The following is a 21,108-nucleotide window of genomic DNA, read 5'->3' on the forward strand; positions in this document are numbered from 1 at the left end:
TAAATTATTTTGAAAAAGATTTCTTTCCTGTTGTTTTTATCCTGTCTTATGGTTTGTTTGTGTTTTGTGTTCTCGCTTAAAGAAGCAGAAAAATCTTCAAGCTGCTAAAAGAGAACATCAGAGTTGTCAGCCACTTTTTGTTTTTGGTTGTTTAAAGCTTAAATAAAACTTTCCACAAAAAAATCCACTCTTTCACCTGTATTTGGAAAAAAAACGCATCTCGAACACCGATGCCTATGAACTCTGGATGACGAAATGGTAAATAATGATGCAGAATTTTGACCCACATTGCTCACCGTAGTCCCTCCGGTCCAGCCAATTCTTCAAGCACCAGGTGTATTGTTCATAACCACACCCTCTGGATACGCTTACACTTCCCCGTACAAAACAAAAGTAGCCAGAGGCTCTGAGGGAGCAGAAGGAGCATTTTCCCAACGCAGCTTTCATTCTTCACTATATTTATGTGGAATAAATCTTCAACATGCTGCTGCTGACCCTGTTTGCTGGATGTTTGGCCTTGTGTGCTGCACAGACAAGTGAGTAGTAACAATATAAAGACCATTCTTTAAAATATGTGTTCTCTAATTTAATTAATCAACCTAAAGTTTGTAGTATTTGAAATGTGTTCTAATTTATTTACATGTTTTCCCAGTGTCTTTTTCATCCACTGACGCAGAGACGACAACCACATCTCCCTTTGGCCAATCAATCCAGGCAACATCTACCCTGCAAACACCTGATTCAACAGACTATGGTAAGCACATTTATAGCTTGTAGAATATGATACACCTGAAATTACAACAATCAAAATGTTTCTAAATTTCCTTTTATATGTCACACAGTTACAGCAATCCTTGAGACAGCTGTTCAGTCCAGGCATGAGCTAAATGAAACAACAGTTGCTCCAGTCTTAAACCAGGTCACTCACTAACACAATGTACAGTCATGTCCTTACAGAGTTTAGTATCAAATTCTGTCTTTTACTTCTATAATAAAGCATTTATTAAATTGGATACAGACCTGAATATGATGATTTTAAAGTTATTTGTGTCTTTCAGCTCAAAGAAATGATCCGGGAGATCCAACCAGGTCTGGACTTCAAGCTGAAACTAAAGAAAATCACCAGAGTCTGAAAACTAAACTCACAAATTTCTGTGTTTGACCACTTTTTTTTCAGGAGCTAGACTGAAATGTATTTATCCTCGATAATACAATGTGTGTAAAGTGTTGGATTTTTAGCGTATGTTTGTACTTTGACTTAACGGGATGCCCTTGGAAATACAACATGTTTATCTTTTTATTTATGTAAGTTTTTGTTTTCTCTTTGAAACCTGCTGAACTGATATGATGCATTACAATGCAACATGATACATGATACAATGCAACATGATACATGATACAATGCAACATGATACATGATACAATGCAACATGATACAATGCAACATGATACATGATACAATGCAACATGATACAATGCAACATGATACATGATACAATGCAACATGATACAATGCAACATGATACATGATACAATGCAACATGATACAATACAACATGATACAGTACAACACGTCACATGATACAATGCAACATGATACAGTACAACACGTCACATGATACAATGCAACATGATACAATACAACATGATACAGTACAACACGTCACATGATACAATGCAACATGATACAGTACAACACGTCACATGATACAATGCAACATGATACAATACAACATGATACAGTACAACACGTCACATGATACAATGCAACATGATACAGTACAACATGATACATGATACAGTACAACATGATACATGATACAATGCAACATAATAAATGATTCAATGCAACACGATACATGATACAATGCAACATGATACAATACCACACGATACATGATACAATGCAACACGATACAGGATACAATACAGCACGATACATGATACAATGCAACATGATACATGATACAATGCAACACGATACAGGATACAATACAACATGATACATGATACAATGCAACATGATACATGATACAATGCAACACGATACAGGATACAATACAACACGATACATGATACAATGCAACAAGATACAATGCAACATGATACATGATATAATACAACACGATACATGATACAACATGATACATTATACAATACGATACATGATACAATACAACACGTCACATGATACAATACAATACAATACATGATACAATACAACATGATACAATACAATACAATACATGATACAATACAACATGATACAATTCATGTTATGATGCGATATGATAGGATACAATACGATACATGATTCAGTGTGACACTTCGACACAATACATGATACATGATGCGGTACATGATATGATGCAATATGATATATGATACAATTTGACACATGATATGATACAATACATAATATTAAACAATACATGATATGATACATGATATGATGCGTTACGAAACATGTTTCGATGCGATACATTATGATGTGATATGTGGTACAGTATGATACAGTACATACATATAACACAATACATGATACGATGCGATATGATACATGAAACGATACATGAAACAATATGGCATGATACATGATACAGTACAAGATACGATGCAATACGATATATGATACAATATGATACATGATACAATACAATATATAATATACAATACATGATTCGATGCATTACGTTACAAGACTCATGATACGATGCGATACATGATACGATACGATACATGATACGATACATGATACGATGCGATACATGAGACAATACAATACATGATACGATGCGATACATGATACGATACGATACATGATACGATGCGATACATGATACGATACGATACATGATACGATGCGATACATGATACGATACGATACATGATACGATATGATACATGATACATGATACGATACGATACATGATACGATGCGATACATGATACGATACGATACATGATACGATATGATACATGATACATGATACGATACGATACATGATACGATGCAATACATGATACAATACGATACATGATACGATATGATACATGATACATGATACGATATGATACATGATACGATACGATACGATACATGATACGATACGATACATGATACGATGCAATACATGATACAATACGATACATGATACGATATGATACATGATACATGATACGATATGATACATGATACATGATACGATACGATACATGATACGATGCAATACATGATACAATACGATACATGATACGATATGATACATGATACATGATACATGATACGATTCAATACATGATACGATGCGATACATGATACGATACGATACATGATACGATGCAATACATGATACAATATGATACATGATACGATATGATACATGATACATGATACGATTCAATACATGATACGATGCGATACATGATACGATACGATACGATACGATACATGATACGATACGATACATGATACGATGCAATACATGATACAATACGATACATGATACGATATGATACATGATACATGATACGATTCAATACATGATACGATGCGATACATGATACGATGCGATACATGATACGATACGATACATGATACGATACGATACATGATACGATACAATACATGATACCATGCGATACATGATACATGACACATGATACGATACATGATACGATACAATACATGATACAAACTGTGTCTTTGACGGTAAAGCTGCACATATTTAGCTGCCTCCACCCTAGTTTTAATTAGTAAAAAACAATAAAAACAAACAACAATCAACATTTAAACTAATTCTTAATTGAGTCTTCAGTGGATCTTTTAAAAAGATAACATTCTGAAGGGCTGATGTGGTCTTAAGTGATAACAGCATAGTAAGTGCATTTGCATTAATTAATCAAAGATAGGTACATTACAATCAGACATATAAAGAAGATGTTTAATACAACACTTTCACATTTCCTGTAACAATAAAAACTGAAATGAACCCTTAAACCCCAGTGTGATGTACTGGAAGGAGCTGTAGTAAGTTTGTCTGTTACTTTTGTAAATTTTGAGGCTCAACCTCTGCAACCTAAACATGAAAGCTAAGTGACGTGGTACTGAGAGCTGTGAGATAATATACAAGCAGTCATGCGATGTAATCCAAATGTTGGAAAGGTTATGCATCCTTTTGACGCAATGTTTTAATGTTTAAAGTGCAGAAATGTAAAGACATGTTTACCAGTTATCTCAACATTTAATACAAATAATAATGACTTTATTTATTTATATAGCACCTTTAAAAACAGATGTTTACAAAGTGCTTTGACAGACAGAGCAGATTAAGTAGATTTAACTGTTCTGTGTCCATCATTTTGCAAAGATAAACCAAACTCTTTACAATTGTTAAGAAATACAAACAATATCAATTTTGTATTTCTAGTAATTATATGTTCAATCACCTTTTACAGCCAAATGCTTTTTGTGTCAGCACTTTACTGTAATAGTTTCACCACAGACACGTGATTCATAAACCGTTTCATAAATTCAATATGAAAGAAAGAAATCAGAAGCCTCAAAATCAGTTTGAAATTTGATTATGTTTCACTTCAATTCTTCAGTTTGAATTCAGAGGAGTTGAAACAGACTTTTACATCAGCTGAAAGATGCAGGGAAAAACATGTTTCACTTTCAGTCTAAAATCTCATGGCAGGACGAAACCAATGACACAACAATAATGTTTGTGTTTGGTAACAAAAAGGTCCTGAAATGGCATAACTGATGTTTTTCATTGAAACGGGACAGACTCCAGAGTTACACAAACAGTTTCATTGTCAGCAGCAGGAGTGGAAGCTTTTTCTTCTTAGTACAACAACCTTGTACTAAAAATACTCATTTATTTATTCATTCAAATCCAAAACATGTACTGGTATATACTGTTGATGTGAGCTGAGAGTGCAATCTGTTGAAATATTTTTGCTGCAGTTCCAGCTTCTGTCAGTAGAGGGCAACACCAGCTGATGAAAGAAACAACCCTCCTCTGACTCCCCTACTCACATAATACCCTTTCACCACCTGATACCTGAAACAAAGAATATCGCAAATATTTTCTTTACTTTCTAACACAGCACTTCTCAGAAATGTCCTCTCACTTTTCAGGACACAAAGAAATCTTTCTGTGGCAGCAGCGTGTCATGTGCCAGGACAAACGCTGCGTGACTTCAGCTAATTCAATGTCATGGTGTTAAAACAACACAAACTGATTGTAGTCAGTGTGAGAACAAAATGTTGCATTAGTAACATGTTACACACTTAATGTATTGTTTTTTGTTTATTCTAGCCAGTTTTGAAGTGTGTGTGTGAACTGTCTTCCTCATGCCCCTTTGTTTTAAATTATATAATTTTTTTGCACTTCTTTCAAGCCAAAGAAAAAAATCCACCTGACGAGCCAATAAAGATGATACGTATAGGGCTGTTGTGGGTGAAAGGTCAGGGCCTGATACTGTTTGATGCAAGATCCTACGTGTCCCATGATGCATCTTTTCATTAGAGCTCCCTGACAGGAAACAAAAAATTTATATTCTGTTGCTGTAAGACGAGTTGTAAGTGCTTCCATTTATTACTTTACCAATTTACAAATGTAAATAAGTCTGGAAAGTCTCGATTAAATTTCCAATGCAGACCATAAAGCCTCTGGACTCCACAACCAATCACAACAATGAAACATGCGGCGTAGCATTAGGCTGCTTTGCTAGGTTACAAGTTCCAATGAGAAATTCAAACAGCTCCTAGTTTAAAACACTTACATTTAGGATAACATTAAGAATTTAGTAGACAATACTTTATATTTTTATGGAACATGAAAGCCCAGTTCATTTAATACTGCAGTAAAGGCAGATTCAGAACATTCCACATTAGTGGCCGCCATCTTGGTTGTTTACAAAAATGCTTTATCAGTGTACCTCTATATCAAACCTGCCTCGGTTTAGCTAAACAACTGTGATTGGCCCGACCTGAATCAGGTCACATCAAAACCTGTCTGAACAGGCAGGGAAGAGGCACATCCACCAGAGCAGATAAATCATGACCTTGTCGATTTAGTTCCCAGACGCGACATGCAGGGTGTGGAAATTGAGGTGCATGATCTTAATTATGCAGCAAAAAAGTATCTCCACTTTCCCTGCAGAGGACTCTTTCTATTCCTATTTCTGGCTCTACTCTGGCTCTGCTTATCGAACAACTCCTTGTTTTGATGACACAGAAGAAAAATTTACAGTTCTTATTAACTCTCTCTTTATTTGCCACAACAGGCTGATATTCCCAGCATAAAAAGCTTCATAAACTCATTGTCCGAGACTAAGCTTAGCAACTAGCTGGAGAACACAGGGGTGCATTTAGGAGCTAAAAAACAAACATTTTTCCCTCAGGAGGAGGAGACCAAAACAGAGCTAAAAGGAGAGTAAAACTTGGACTAGCATTTATCAGGCAGATGCAAACAGACTTCAAATGAATGCTAATACTGCTCCATATCTGCTTGATGTTTGAATTAGCAACTTTTCTCCAAATCAGCATCAATTCAAAATGTGATACCAGGTCAATGTTGTGTTTACAGCCCGTTTCTGCTGCCCCACATTAGCTAAAAATTGTTGTTAATAGTTTGAAATTCCAATTTCTTTTTCATAAACTGTGCAACAAACAAACTTATTAAAACTGCTCAGTGTGTTATATATTTCTTCTTCTCTCTCCCGCTGTCATCCATGTTAATCAATGTTGCACCATCCGTCCTTTTTTCCACTTGTCCACATGACCAAATGATGTGCTGCCCTTTTTAAACCCTCAGGGCAGACTGAGCATTCAGAAGACGTCCACACACTTGACCACATCCTGGACATATGCAGACCTGATTCAGCATGGACCTGAGATTCCTGTTTGCATTTTTTGCTGTTGTTCTGGGGGCCACGCTCACCATCTCACTGGCAGACCGAACCTCACAGTGCAAAGTCAAATGGTAATTTATTTATTTATTCTATATTATTTAGATAAAGTGCATAGTCAACAATGATATTTAAGCAATATTACGCTCAAGGTGGTGATGTTGTACTGAATATCATCATGGCTGTGATTCAGTCGTAGGAACGAGGCCGCAGACAATCACAGCCGTCATGATATTCAGTATAACATCACAACCTCGAGTGTGATATTGCTTTTATCCAACAGTTATACAAGTGGCAAATTGTAGTAATAAGTAACAATCAACAACAGATTATTTTTGTTCCACCAACTGAACTTACCTGAAACTGAACTTTTGTTGCCAAGCAACCCAAACATTCTCCTGCACTCTTTGTCTGCAGGTTACCACAGATCAGCAGTTTTTTATCATGCACATTTATCTGTTTTAATTTATCATCAACCAGTGAAATAAGACACGGTCTGCTGTGATGTTAATTAATAGTATTCAGAACAGCTGGCTGAGGGGGAGTGATACACAGAGTGAAAAGTCCCACTCATGGAATGCCTCTTATCTGATCAGTTTACTTGGTCGGAACTAACTGTTGTACTAAGAGTATTTATAGCTTGATAGAGCCTAAGGTACCACAGGTGCATTTAGAGACTTTTTAAATGAATTTTTCTGGGTTTCTTTAAGCTAATATGAATCTGCTTTATTTGATTATAACATTTTTATTCCCATACTGCAGCTGTTTTCTAATGTTCACAGAGATGCTGCATCATGTGACCAGCTTGGAAACAGATTGGGTTGCATGAAATTCACGTGTGTCACAGCGTAAAAGCGCCAAATGCTTGTTAGACAAGGTCCTTATGAAGTTGAAGGTCTGCAGACTCATTTCTCATGCATGTTATTCTCGACATGCAGAGACTTCAGGACTCATAAGACTCACATTAGTCACACCTGAACAGAGAAATACAAAGTTTGGATTATTAACAGAATCTAAAGGTTGTGAAGTTCATCTTTTGTCGATGTTGGTGGTTTTTCAGGATGTTTGGCATCGCATGTGAAGTTGTACAGGGGAAGCTGGTGAGCCAGATCAAGGCCTGGCAGATCAGACAGAGCTGTCTGTACGCAGGAGAGAAGTGCTCGTACGAGGTCAGAGACATCTCAAATGATATAATGTTTAATCACAATAAATATAAGTGTCTATTGATTTATTTGTCAGCAAATATAACTCTTCCCATGGAGACGCATAAGTAGAGGCAGTTGGAATGAAAATATATTAAAACACTGTTGTAATGATATAAACTGTGTTTTCATTGAAGAAGTTATGTTTGTTGTCAAATAACATGTACATATTTAATTCAATCATAGAGTGTTGTCTAATGTTTATTAAATGCTTATTATGTGGTAATAAAAGGTAAATAGAGGGGTTGAAGTAAAGGGCTTTATGTGATTAACAGAAGACTAGATTTCTTACTGAGGGTCCTTTTAATAAATTGTCTATTTAGGGGAGACAGGGGTTTGTTGTCACAGTGTTGACTATAGCCACACTAGAGGGTGCTGTTTCAACATGTTGATATCTAAGACTGTGCCTTATGTCAGTATGAGAGTTTGTTGGATATGTAGCTAGCAACCACTGACCCTGTGATGGGTAGGCAATCACAGTGTCAGAGAGAATTTGATGATTAATAACTTTGTGTTAAAATATATAATAATAAATATAAGGTCTTATACTTCATGTTTATATAGGAATGACTATCGTAAGATGTTTAGATAATGAGCTGTTTAAGTTTGAGTTAAGAACGTGACAACCAACCCCTGTCTCCCATACACATGGCAGTACTCTCTCTGAAGCATCGACCAGGCCTGGCAAACAATGTTTCCCAACCTCCTTTTTTTATGAGCCTGCTACTATGACTTGACTGTGATTTGTAAAGCTCTGCAATAACCCGGCTCAACCAAAGTGCTTCTTAGTAAAATATAATTGTATTTCTTTACCTTTAAGGACCAAACTGAAACAAGGGCCTGCAGTTATCATCTTTATGTAGAAGGCTAGTTTAAGCACGGCAAGATAACATCCTGGTCCACAATATTATTGAGCTTGAAATGTGCAGTTAATAACTTTCCTGTTTGACTGGACTGATTATGAAATGTGCTGCAGCTCGTGTCGTCAGCTCCCTACATTATCACGGCCACACACACGTCTCCAACCACCAAGAAAGTGAGCGACATTCAGATTCTGCTAGAGCAGTCCACCATCTGCAAAGTGACTGTAAGTGTTTTTTGTTTTTTTTCTGAACAAGCTTAAAAACAAAATATGATCATTAATGTTTTGATTTATATAAAAATTCCAATATATAACTCAGTGTATCATGTATCATATATGTTTTATAAAATGTTGAAACAAGTACATTTTTTTCTGGCTGTAAAGGAAAGTTAAAGAGGAAAATCAGAGGTCAAAAGCTTATCAGTCACTGACATTCCTCTTTAACATACTCATTCCCTTGTTATGCTTAATGAAAACTCGGCTTGTCCTGATGTGTCTGATGTGTCTGATGTGCAGGGCGAGGCTGTGTCCGAATTCTCCAAAGATCCGGCTGATAACAGCACAAACTACTGCAGCCTGCAGAACCTAATGGATGGTAAATATCTGATCTGTTTATCTCAGACAACAACTTTTGCAACAGGACAGAAGATTTTATTGTTCTTCCTTACCTAACAAGTGTCTGTTTGATGTTCTGTGTTCAGGAAGTGACCTCATCAGTGCTGAGGGATACAAACAGTTCAGCAACAAGTGGATCTGCTCTGGGTTTGATACTGCCAACTGCACCTTAACTTAAGTGAATGGTGTATTTTTATTTCACGTAATGTGTCGCATTAAGATATGTGGTTATAGTTTAAAAATGTGCTGTAACTGTAGTTAAAAGTTACATTCACTGAAACCAGTTATTTTTGTAACGTAAATTCATTGAAATTAACTGCAGGACAGCTGACAGGTAAGACTGATCAGTATAAAAATCCTGTATGAATGATGTTTTTTGTTTTTAGCAAATAAAACACACTTCAATAAAACTACATCTTTCTGTTACAGACTCAGAGAAATAATAAAATGAGACATGAGTCATATGTGGTTGAGTTGTATTTATAAGTCTCCCAGGGCTTGTTAGTGTGTGGTATGAGCTCGACCCATCAAACATAACAGTAGGTTTCATAATAACAGCTCTTTTTAAAATTGTATTAAATACTGTCTTACTAAGAATAAGAATATAGACTTTGTAAGTAGATAATTTCTTAAGAAATATTGAGCGTGACTGCTGCTACTGCTGGGTTGACGATCCAAGTAATGCCAGTACTAAGTATTGATATTAGTATCATTGAGGATTATGTAGGGAGAGTGAGCAAGCAAGTGAGTGAGAGAGAGAGAATGCAAAGGTTATTTGAAGAAAAAAAGAGAGTGATAAAGATGAATACTCACCTCTCAAAAGTGCTTAATTAAGGTCAAACTGTAATTGCTATCGTCTAAATGAGGTATATTTTCCGGACCAGAAGAATCTGCTGAACACGTTGATGTGGGTTTCATGTGTGTTATGTCAAAAATGTGAGCACAGGAGCAGATTCAAAAAGTGCTCCCAAGTGGTTCACATGAAAGATTTCTGGTGACATTTAACATTAGAGTAGATTGGCCAGTGTGTCACCGCTCCTCTTGCTTGGATGCTCTTTATGCAAAAACTGTAAATGCATTTTGCTTCGAAATCTATCAAGAGCAAAAAGAGAAATTTCCCTGCATTTTGTTGTTAAAATTGTGTTTGTGGGGTGAAAATTGAGGGCTACAGAGCAAAATGTTGAGAAGATTTTATAGATATTTCAAAGCTCCTCTTCACTCTAGCGATGATGTCATCCACTCTTGTCCTGAACATTCCGCACAATACACACTCATTGTAAAATCTGAAAACGCTCCAGAATTTTCACAAAACATTTACTGTGATTACGAGAAAACTATACTACCTATCAAAATGCCCTATTGGCACAAGAAAGTCTGAAGTCTCATGACGCGCAAAAATGAATCATATTTGCTGTGTGGCTCCAATGACTGTATATACGTACGCCATTTGGAGCCAGAGTTGCGCAGATAGATCAGCGGGTGACGCCGCCGTAGCCACTTCTGCTAACCAAAACACACACTTAGCAAAAAAACAGCAAGGATCCTGCTCGCTGGCGTGTTTATCAGCAGAACAGCGTCTTGTGTTGGTCTGAGGTTAACGTTCACAGGTATGGAAACTTCAATGACTGTAGTGATTGTTTTAGTTATGTTTCCTCTCGCCGGTCATCCTCCACTCTGCTAATCCAGAGCTGATCGGCTGCAGGAGCCGTATTTGTCAACAGAGCTGTCAATCATCATTTTGACAGCATCAAATAACTAATTAAAAATAAACTTGTCAAATGAACACTTGGACATAAATCAGCATGATAAGAACTAACTATAATGACAGAAACCATGTTTGAGAAACATTTATTTGGCGTGTATTTTAATTTTATAGTTTGACTCATGTCCCACCTGTTAACATGGAGGAGGCGGGCTTTATGACCTATACTGCAGCCAGTCAGCAGGGGGCACTTGAAATGTTTTGGCTGCACTTTGAGGGAGCTGTTATTTCGTCCATCTATATACAGTCTTTGTGTGGCTCTAAATATGGGGGGGTGTGTGTGTGTGTGTGTGGTTTTTTGTTTGTTTGTGGATTTTTCATTTATTTCTATAGTAGATTTGTTCGCAGTGTTTTATAAATTCTCCAAGACTGTGAGGCGAATCCCTTAGAAAAGTCATCACACATTAGGCTGCATGTTAAGATATATTAGTTCTTTGCAAAACAAGTCAGCCTCACAACTGCAAAGCTTTAAAGAAATAAGCCACATATGAACAGCAGTGTAGTGGAAAAGATAAGGAAAAACACATTTTTATTACAGAGTGTGTTTTCATATAAATGCACATATTAATACACAAATATATATGGTTTTTTTTTTTATGGTTTTGCAGTTTAACATTATTAAAATTATCAAGAAACTAATACATATTGTTTGTTTTAATTACAACTAATTTAAAACATTCAACAAAACTAAAATAACTTGAGACTACAGTGTTACCTATCATTTAAATGCTATCTGGCTATTTCTCAATAAATGCAATTTTTGCTACATCTTTTAAATGGAACCATTACCACAAATAAACTTGACATGAAATCTGCATAAATACTGGACCTGCAGTTACAGTCCAACCTGCTGCACTTTGAAGTTAGAACAGGGAGAGTTTTCAGTTACTCTCCCTTCCTGTAGATGAGTCATAACGGCGTGATCAAACTGGTCCGACAATGATGGAACAAGTAGATGCCAATGAGTGAGATCTGAAAAATCTAGTTTGTGCACATGTAATATGCCTGCAGACACAACAGACACCGGATCAGTCACATAATCCAGTGTGACATCTGATGATTGTGTGATGTTGTGATGAAGTTTGTTAAAAAGCTTTATTAAAACAGTAAAAAATGTATTCTTGCTTAAAGGCAGCAACACCCAAATACACTCCAGGTGATTATAAAGTGACAATATTAATTGTGATTGAAATCAAACATTTAAAGTGAATAAAAGTGACTTAAACAAAGGAACTGTACTGAAACTGCTTCAGGAGTCAATCTGATGTTTCACATGGGTTATTTACATTTAAATGTGAAATTAAACTGTATAAAGATACAAAAATAAGCACAAATAAATATACAACTGCATATTTGGAGCGTTAACATGATTGTATTCCAGCCACACAATCATTTTTTGATGTCTTTTGCAGACAAATCACAAAAGTCTAAAAAGTAACATGTGACTGGTTTTGTACAGATCGTTCACTGAATCCTCATAGAAGATATTTCTTGATCTCTGTAGAAAAGTTTAATTTTCAGAACAAAGTCACAGTTTCTCACGTGCTCCTTTCCTGCAGAGTCACTTGAGATCTCAGACCTTTTTTTACACACGAGTTCCCTCACCGCTCTGTCTATGAAAGGCCTGGTGTTTCGACGTCCGGGGAACATGAATGTCAGCACATGGACAGGACCCGGGCCTCCAGAAGGAAGCTGCTCACTGAGCGAAGAGGTTTGTCTGCAGCTCACTGAGTTTTACTGCCTGCTTGTGCTTCTGTCTCGGTGTCAAATTCAGTCATGCAGCAGTAGAGAAGCTTCTGGGTGAATCTGGTCACAAAAGCTGTAGGAAGAAAAGATGTGGAGAAGTCAGTTACAAGGGAATTTTTGTTGTTGTTATTGTTCATATTTATGACACAAGGACACTGCTATATTTTCTGAATGGAAGAATCGTCATTACTCTAACATTTTCTCTTTTCACTCAGAGACATTTTTAACTACATATGTGATATTTTTTGACAAGCCACACACACGTGTTCGCTGTCATAAACCATTCAAAGTTTACTGCTAATAAGAATTAAATTGTAAGTTGACACTGTAGGATATATAAATTGAAACACAGGTGAGTCTCATTTGGTGCAGTGCTAGCTAAAGTTGTTACATGGTTGTAACCCAACATAATGAAAACCGGTTGTACCAGTTAGCATCTTTGTGTACAAGTACATTGATTACACTTAACTACTCTTACACTTAATTAAATGTGGCAAATTAAATTGATATCAATTGTATAAAATACTATTCAACCCTAATCTGAATATGAATGTATTTAAATGACATCTAAGTGACAGCAAATTGTCCGATTAGGCGAAGAACATTTAAAAACCTTTGTTCGCTAATGAAGACAAAGATATGTTTACAAGTGAGCAGCTGGTCACACCCATGCTTAGACGTTAATAACAGGCTAGAATTAGCGTGCATGACGTAAAAACTATGCTGACCTATGTTGAAAGGATACATGCAGACAACAGTTTGGAATTTATCTCCACAACATTCAAACACAATTTTATATTTAAGTTATATATTTGGATGGAAGCTCAGACCAGCTGCGCTTACTAATATTTTTTCAATGCCATTATCTAGAGATCACATATTAATTAATTTGTTAGCTCAGGTTATTTTCTCCTGGCATTAAGTTAATTTATCAGGGGAAAACAACTTTTCCCATGATCATGGGATAAATATAAAGAACTACAAATTGAGATAACAAATTAATTAACTTGTGATCTTGAGATTACAGTGAACAAAAAAAAAAAGCATGGCCGCTCTCGGCTTCCATAGATTTGACTCTAAGACTTACTGTTTAACTTGTGTAAGAATTTGGGCCTCCTCTCCTCTGGCAGGTAAATGCCCACATAATAAACCGGCACTCCAGAGAGCGCGATGCCGATTCCTATGAGGGAGTTGATGGTGTCTCCGTACAGAGGGACGATGACTAAGAACAGGCTGCACAGACAGTAGATGAAGGGGAAGAACAACGTCAACTGTGGAGAGAGAAAGACAGAAATCTGGTTAAACTCTGATATGTCTGAGTATCTTGTGTGTCTATATGCAGAGGACTCAAGCATGAAATAGAAACTGTATTATCAGTGTTTCAGGTTATGTTTGATGATCAAAAAAAAGGCACAAAATGACTGAATTACTTGTGTGTACAAATATGCCTCGGGCCGCCTTGTTCATTTGACACAAAAAAAGTATGTTGAAGAGGACGAAGAAAAACATCCTTCCCTCAGGCCATCAGGATGGTGAAATCTCTCTGATTGTCCTCTGTGGATCTTATTTGCATATTTGCACTCAAGTGTAAACAACATTTTATAATATAATCTGCCTTACAACTGTGTCATGTGCACTTTTAATATTTATACTGAAACATTGCACAGCCCACCTATACACTTAACATAAGCTATAATGTATTTTTTTTTTCTTAGTTTAACTTTTATTCATATATTTTTTACTGCACACTTATTATATTTTTATTTATCGTGGTCAGCCTTAAGTACGGTGGCCCCCAAGGTAAAAACAACATTTCAAAAAACTCAACACAAGAGATGTAAACGTACAATTTTCAAATCTGAACTGTTGTTTTTTGGGTAATGGTTGTGTTTTCAGAAATGTGTTTTTTTTTTAATAGTTTTGTTTTTGGAGCTCAATGGCCACCGTACTGAAGAGAATGAAACAACAATGCTTTTAATCCCCATGGGAAATTTAGTATTGTGCATACAATATATGCACATTTCCATCATATATTACATTAATTGAGTGTGAATGTGAACAATAAAAGAAGCAGTACCTTCACGGGCCTGTGTCTGTCCGGCTGAGTGATGCGCAGGTAGATGAGGCCCGCCACAGACAGACCCACATAGAGCCAGTAACTGAAGCTGAAGTAGTTGATGAGCTGGAAGACATCCTCCACACAAAGGAAGATCAGACCCATCAACCCCTGCAGAGCCACAGCACAATGAGAGGGGTCTTTTTAACAGAAATCTTTTTTAATGTGTTTTCAATGTACGTTTAAGGAATCGTCTTAGCGTTCAGGAGTAAGTTAAATGGTCCTCACATTGAACAGCAGGGCAGGTATGGGTGTGTAGCGCTCCACGTGAATCAGACTCAGACTGTTGGGGAGGTGACCCTCTCTGGCCCCGACAAAAAACAACCTGCATGGTCGACAAAGAAGAAATTATGAGCAACATACTCATCATGTGTGAAGGTTCAGTCAGTATCTGTTCAGTGTTTACCGTGAGGCAGCGATGACGGAAGCATTGAGTCCTCCGTAGCAGGACATGGCCACTGAAACAGGGATGATCCACTTAAACGGCCCCAGCACTGCATTCCCAAACGTCTGTGGAGTCAGATTAACCTTGATTATTTCAAAGTGCACTCTCTGGATGAAGAAGATGTGTTTGCCTTTAAATACCCCAGACCATTCAATTATGAACATGTCACTGACATTATGCAACCAACATGCAGTTTCTGATGCCAGAGTACAAAACGCCTGGGGTCAACTTTTTCTAAGCAGGCCGGTTCTTGTAATCAGGCCTGTTTCTTGGCCGGGACCAGTTTCCAAGCAATCAAGTCGGCCTCTAGGAAGTTTCTGTTCCTGGCCAAGAAATAGTCTGGCACATAACCTCTGGTAAAGGGGCTAATTATCTTTTTAACACTTCTGGTTCTGTAAAAAAGGGAAGAAAATAAGAGTCCGTCTTTGTGCTAAGCTAGCAGCCAACAGCCACTTCTCAAATCCACAGCATCCTGTCCTTCAAAGTGAACAGAGAACTGACACCCATTAATCAATGGCCGGGCTTCAGAGGCCATTCAATGGATCACACACTCCACAGACGGAGCCTCAGACAGGCACAGTTATGCTACCAACATGCAGTTTCTGATGCCAGAGTGCAAGACGTCTGGGCTCAAGTGCTTCTAAGCAAAGCAGGACTATAATTAGCAGCAGGTTGAATATCTTTCTCAGGTGACGGCGTGTGTCTTACCACGGCGACAGCGTCACTAGCCAGCAGAGACGGCATGTCCAGAACCACATAATACGCTACGTTAGTCAGAAGGTAGATGATGGTCACTATGGGCATGGAGATGGCGATGGCCAGCGGCAGATTCCTACAACACAGAGTGGTTACTGACTCACTGAAAATGCAGTAAACACATTACAAGAGATAAATGCAATAACAAATTCCAGGTAACTTGGATATCGGAAAAATCCCAACAGTACTAGCTTGTTTCAAAACAAGCCAAAAGGGAATAAATCCATACATGAGAGAATTTTATCTGGCTGTGTTACAACATTTCTTGTAAAAGTTATCTGAGAATACTGCACCTAATATTTTGGCCACTCTGGTGGCAGCAGAAAAAAGCTGTAATCACAAAACTGACATTTGTTTATCTTAGCTAACATGTTAGCAAAAAGCTTCTTATTTACAGCAGTTATGGAACCACACTGACATTCATTTGAAGTCTATCGCTATGTCCGCTATGTTAGCTAGCAAGTTGCTATCTTTGTCTCTCTGCTGTGTGCTGGCCAGGTATCGTGCAGTGCATTCATTTTTTGCTCGTTTTTTTTTTCTTCTTTTTTTGGGACAAAAGAGCTGTAATTTTTGTCTGATAGTGAGTAAATGCTGACCCTGAAAAGCTGAACAGTCGACTAATCATTGGATAAGACCCCCAGTTGACTCGCATTTTGTCAGTCGAATATTTGCATTTTTGTTTTTTTGGCTGCTTTATTGTAACAGAGCAATTAATGAGAATCACTATGGCAGGCTTTCAACTTCACAGTGAGGGTCAAAATGTGTTCATCTTTTACACTTGAACTCAGGAGGGCCTGTGAGATAAGCTAGCACTAGCTTGTTTGGAGGTGCTCGGTTGTTTTTTAGGTGAGGATTCCTCAGTGTTCATTGTTTATTATATTTTAACTGAGAGCCAAATTATCCACAGAGGTCTTCTCCTCTCTAAAACAAACGCACACCAGTAAAAGCACTGAATAAGGAAGTTTGTAAAAGAGCTAATTTCGAAGATTTCAGTTTTGTAGTCTTTGGCGGCACCTATGGCGATAAATGGTAATTGCGGGAACACACTTCCCAGATATCCAGACAGTGTTGCATGTGTGACTTCCAAGGTTGTAACTCTTGATTTTCCTCGCTGACGGCTGCTTTCCTTCTTAGACTGTTTGCCTTACTGCATTATTTTTGAAGTATCTGTAGTCATTGATCTTTCTTTGTTTGTTCAGCCATAGTAGATTACTGTTTACTCGCAACACTTGCAGAGACCGGAAAAGCGGCCGATTAACTCTGCCTACCATGAAAATCTTTGAGATTATCACTCTTAAAATCTATGACACTCCAACACTCTTCAGCAGGGCTTCAGGGGCTGCGAGTCATCCTACGGCTACTAACATATCTAAAAACAATGCTAGCATGACTTGGACCAGCAAGAAAAGCAGGGAGGCTGAACCAAAACGTTGCAGGCAGGGTAACCAAAAGCTATTAACTATATTGCTTCAATCCTTGGCAGAGCTGAGGGTAATTGTAGATTGATAATGATAAATCTCTGAGGGTTCATCACTTCAAGCAACCCTTTCACATGTCATTTGATCCACAGTGAATACCAGCATACAGATTTGAGCAGTTTTAAATAATGTTGGACAGTTACTTTTAAAATTAACCTTACAGCCCAAAAATAAATATATGTGTTTAATGAGTGTGTTACCTGTCTGGGTTCTGAATCTCCTCAGTCACAAAGTTGAGTGTATCCCAGCCGGAGTACGAAAAGAGAGCTGAGTAGAGAGCCAGAGCGATCGCTCCGGGATCCGTGGAGGAGCCCTCAAATGGACTCTCAAAGCTCTTTGATTCTCCTACACAAAGAAAAGTCAAAGGTTAAAACACTATCACTCATGTTTGCATGTTTCCTCCGTATTGATGTCCTCTACCTGTAGATGCTTTCAGGATTCCCATTATGATGACGAGAATGAGTGCCATGAGTTTGGCGTACGTGAAAATGTCCGTGACCAGATTGCCCCATTTGACGTAGGCACAGTTGATGAAGATGAGCATACCTGGACAGACCAAAGAAATAGTAGTAGTAGAGCTTAAAGACCCATACCCAACATCACTGACCCCCTCCTCTGTATCACATATTGGCCCACATTCAGTACGAGGCCACAGAAACCGACACTCAGCGGCTCATGACTCATGGTATCACTGATCTCTAACCTGAATACCACTTCTGCTAACGGCATTCTTCACTGCACAAAGCCAGGCTGTAAACGCTGGTGGTATTTTAAAGGCCTGGCCGTCTAACTATAGCTGATGCCAGCTCCACACGCTCAGGGTTACTGGGTTTGGAACTAAATTGATTGCTAAATATGTGCTGGGACCGTAATACCTCTCCACCAATGGACCAATGGATGACATGTCATCCTTGGTAGGACGTAAGGCTGTTTTTTTTAACTCCTGGTTTAATCTCCTGGTCCTAGTTTTATGTGACTGTTTCGCAATAAAAGCCAACCTTGCAAATGTGTTCACCCAAAGGGAATTGGCAGCAGTAGGAAATGTTGGGTTTGCATAAGCAGTAACTTTATACACCTGCGATACTGTGTTAGGAGAGTGAGGCTGCTATCAATGAAGTAATATTTAAAACAGTAACGCTGGTATACATGCATGCCTCTTTCTTTTGGGTATGACGACTGTCGGAATCCTAACAATGATAACTACTTTGTAAAGAGGTAATGACTGAACTCTAAGCTTAATCCAAAAGGTAACTGGACTTGGTTGAAGTTCTTGAAGACGTTTCACCTCTCATCCGAAAGGCCAGAGCCACCTTTGATTTGTCCATTCTGTGCTACTGAAGCAACATGATATGGAACAAGGTAGCCTGCATGGTAAAGGACCTACTGCTATGAAACACATTTCTGCCAATAGAGCCCCCTACATCTTACACACTGATCCTCCAAGTGTCTTCTTGGGTTTATTCAAAGTGATCAATCTCACATCAATACCTGGCGCAGTAAAGTGAGTTTTCCTGTCTGTATTTTTTTTTGTAACAGATGTTACTTTTCGGACATTTGTGTTACAAAGGACACATACACTACATAGGTCACTTTCGTAGTGAAAAAGAGCACAACCTAGAATTTAAAGCTAAAACTGTGACCTCATCTCACACACTCATTCAGACGCACAAGTGTTTCTTACAGAGGCAGGCTGCAGCAATAAGTCGTATAGAGTCGTACGGCGGCTGGCAGGTGGGGTAGAAAGCCTCCACCAGGTAGTTGGCAAAGGTCAATGATATGATCGCCTGGCTGGCCGGCTCGATCAGCAGGATGGACGTCCACAGACGGATGAAAGCCAGGAAGCCTCCAAACGACTCCAGGATGTAGACGTAGCTGGCTCCAGACTTGCCGATGGTGGTGCCGAGCTCTGCGTAGCACAAAGCCCCGAACACTGAGAAGATTCCTCCAGCGGCCCAAACCAGCAACGACAGCCCGTAAGAGCCGCTGTGCATGAGCACACCCTTCGGCGAGACAAAGATCCCCGAGCCGATCATGTTTCCAACAATGAGGCAGATCCCATTGATGAGGGAGATTTCTCTCTTCATCTGCACTTTCTCTGTTTTCACTTTATTTGGGGCCTTTAGGTCCCCGTCAGATGAAGCTCTTGAACTCGGACATATCGTCTGTGACACGACCCCCATCTTCTGCCTCAGATCCCCCATTAGTGCAGGGCTGGTATGGAGATGATAGAACAAGAATTAAAGTGGATTCTTTCAATTTAACATCAAAAGTGCACCGCTAATCTCTATAAACATATATAAATAATATATCCTTTAAAGTCTAATTTAGCAAATGAGAAGCTACCGTGATCCACGGTACCAGAAAAGCTCAGCATGTGGCCCAACACATGCATGATACAGCAATAACTTTCCCCCCGTAGTCCTATCTTTGCCTCATCGAGACAGGAACAAAGTCAATTTAAGGTCATTTATTTTATGGCATAGAAGACAAAAGTACAAAGCAAACTTACTTTATATGCTCACTAATGGAATATCAACAGGTGTATTTGTTCCTCTGAGTCGTCCTCAGCTCAGTACTGCTCCTCTGAACCGGGTGGTGAGACATTGGTGAGACCACATGTAAGAGGCAGCAGCAGGACAGTCGATGTTGCAATCCCTGCAGCCCAGCACAACCACATTGAGTATTTTTCCAGCACCAGGCGAACCGCACTCTCGTGTTCCCCCCCTGAGCTATTTTCAGAGACGAGAAGACCTCGTCCCTGCCCCCAGGGAGCCATCAGCAGCTAAGATACAGGGAGTCAGGCTGCTTCTGGGTCAACACACAGGATACAGTCAGTAGATTGTATAATATGAAGTGTATCGTGTATCAACAATACATTACTAATGAGTAAGTTAATGGACGGTTTGTAAGACAATGTAACATGTTAAAGGCCACCCACACCTGCAGCATTACAACTGTGACTTTTTAAAGTTGTTGCATCTTGTGGTCAGTTTGTTTTTATTGTCTGTTTGTTGTTTTGTCCTTTTGTTGTTGCTTTGTGGTTGTTTTGTTTCTCTTTGTAGTTTTGTGTCTGTTAGTCATTACATGAATTCTCTTTATGATTGTGTCTTTGTTTTTGTTGCTTTGTAGTTGTCTGGTTTCTCTTTGTAGTTGTTTTGTGTAGCTCTGTAGTGGTTTGTGTCTCTTTGTAGTAATGTTGAGTCTT

The 21,108-nt window shown here is 38.3% G+C and overlaps 2 protein-coding genes across 2 annotated transcripts; one reads left to right on the forward strand and one right to left on the reverse strand.

The window, feature by feature from the left end:
• The first annotated feature begins 6,897 nt into the window (after positions 1-6,897).
• On the forward strand, positions 6,898-9,778 carry LOC138611205 (uncharacterized). The gene is made up of 5 exons (XM_069684180.1): positions 6,898-6,995; positions 7,982-8,090; positions 9,100-9,210; positions 9,502-9,580; positions 9,687-9,778. Exons 1-5 carry the CDS (start codon positions 6,898-6,900, stop codon positions 9,776-9,778), a joined length of 489 nt encoding a protein of 162 aa, XP_069540281.1.
• Positions 9,779-12,066: 2,288 nt separating this feature from the next.
• LOC138611251 (Y+L amino acid transporter 2) lies at positions 12,067-20,482 on the reverse strand. Its single transcript, XM_069684233.1, has 10 exons — positions 20,413-20,482; positions 19,585-20,114; positions 18,324-18,449; positions 18,104-18,248; positions 16,378-16,501; positions 15,631-15,734; positions 15,453-15,549; positions 15,186-15,335; positions 14,196-14,379; positions 12,067-13,181 (listed from the first exon to the last, which is right to left on the reverse strand). The coding sequence occupies exons 2-10, from the start codon at positions 20,102-20,104 to the stop codon at positions 13,087-13,089; spliced, it is 1,545 nt and encodes a 514-aa protein (XP_069540334.1). The 5' UTR covers positions 20,105-20,114; positions 20,413-20,482; the 3' UTR covers positions 12,067-13,086.
• Between the last annotated feature and the right edge of the window lie 626 nt (positions 20,483-21,108).

This window comes from Semicossyphus pulcher, unplaced genomic scaffold, assembly GCF_022749685.1.
Source record: "Semicossyphus pulcher isolate SPU_LCO1_2020_fin unplaced genomic scaffold, fSemPul1.0.p SCAF_7, whole genome shotgun sequence".
Lineage (NCBI taxonomy): Eukaryota > Metazoa > Chordata > Actinopteri > Labriformes > Labridae > Semicossyphus > Semicossyphus pulcher.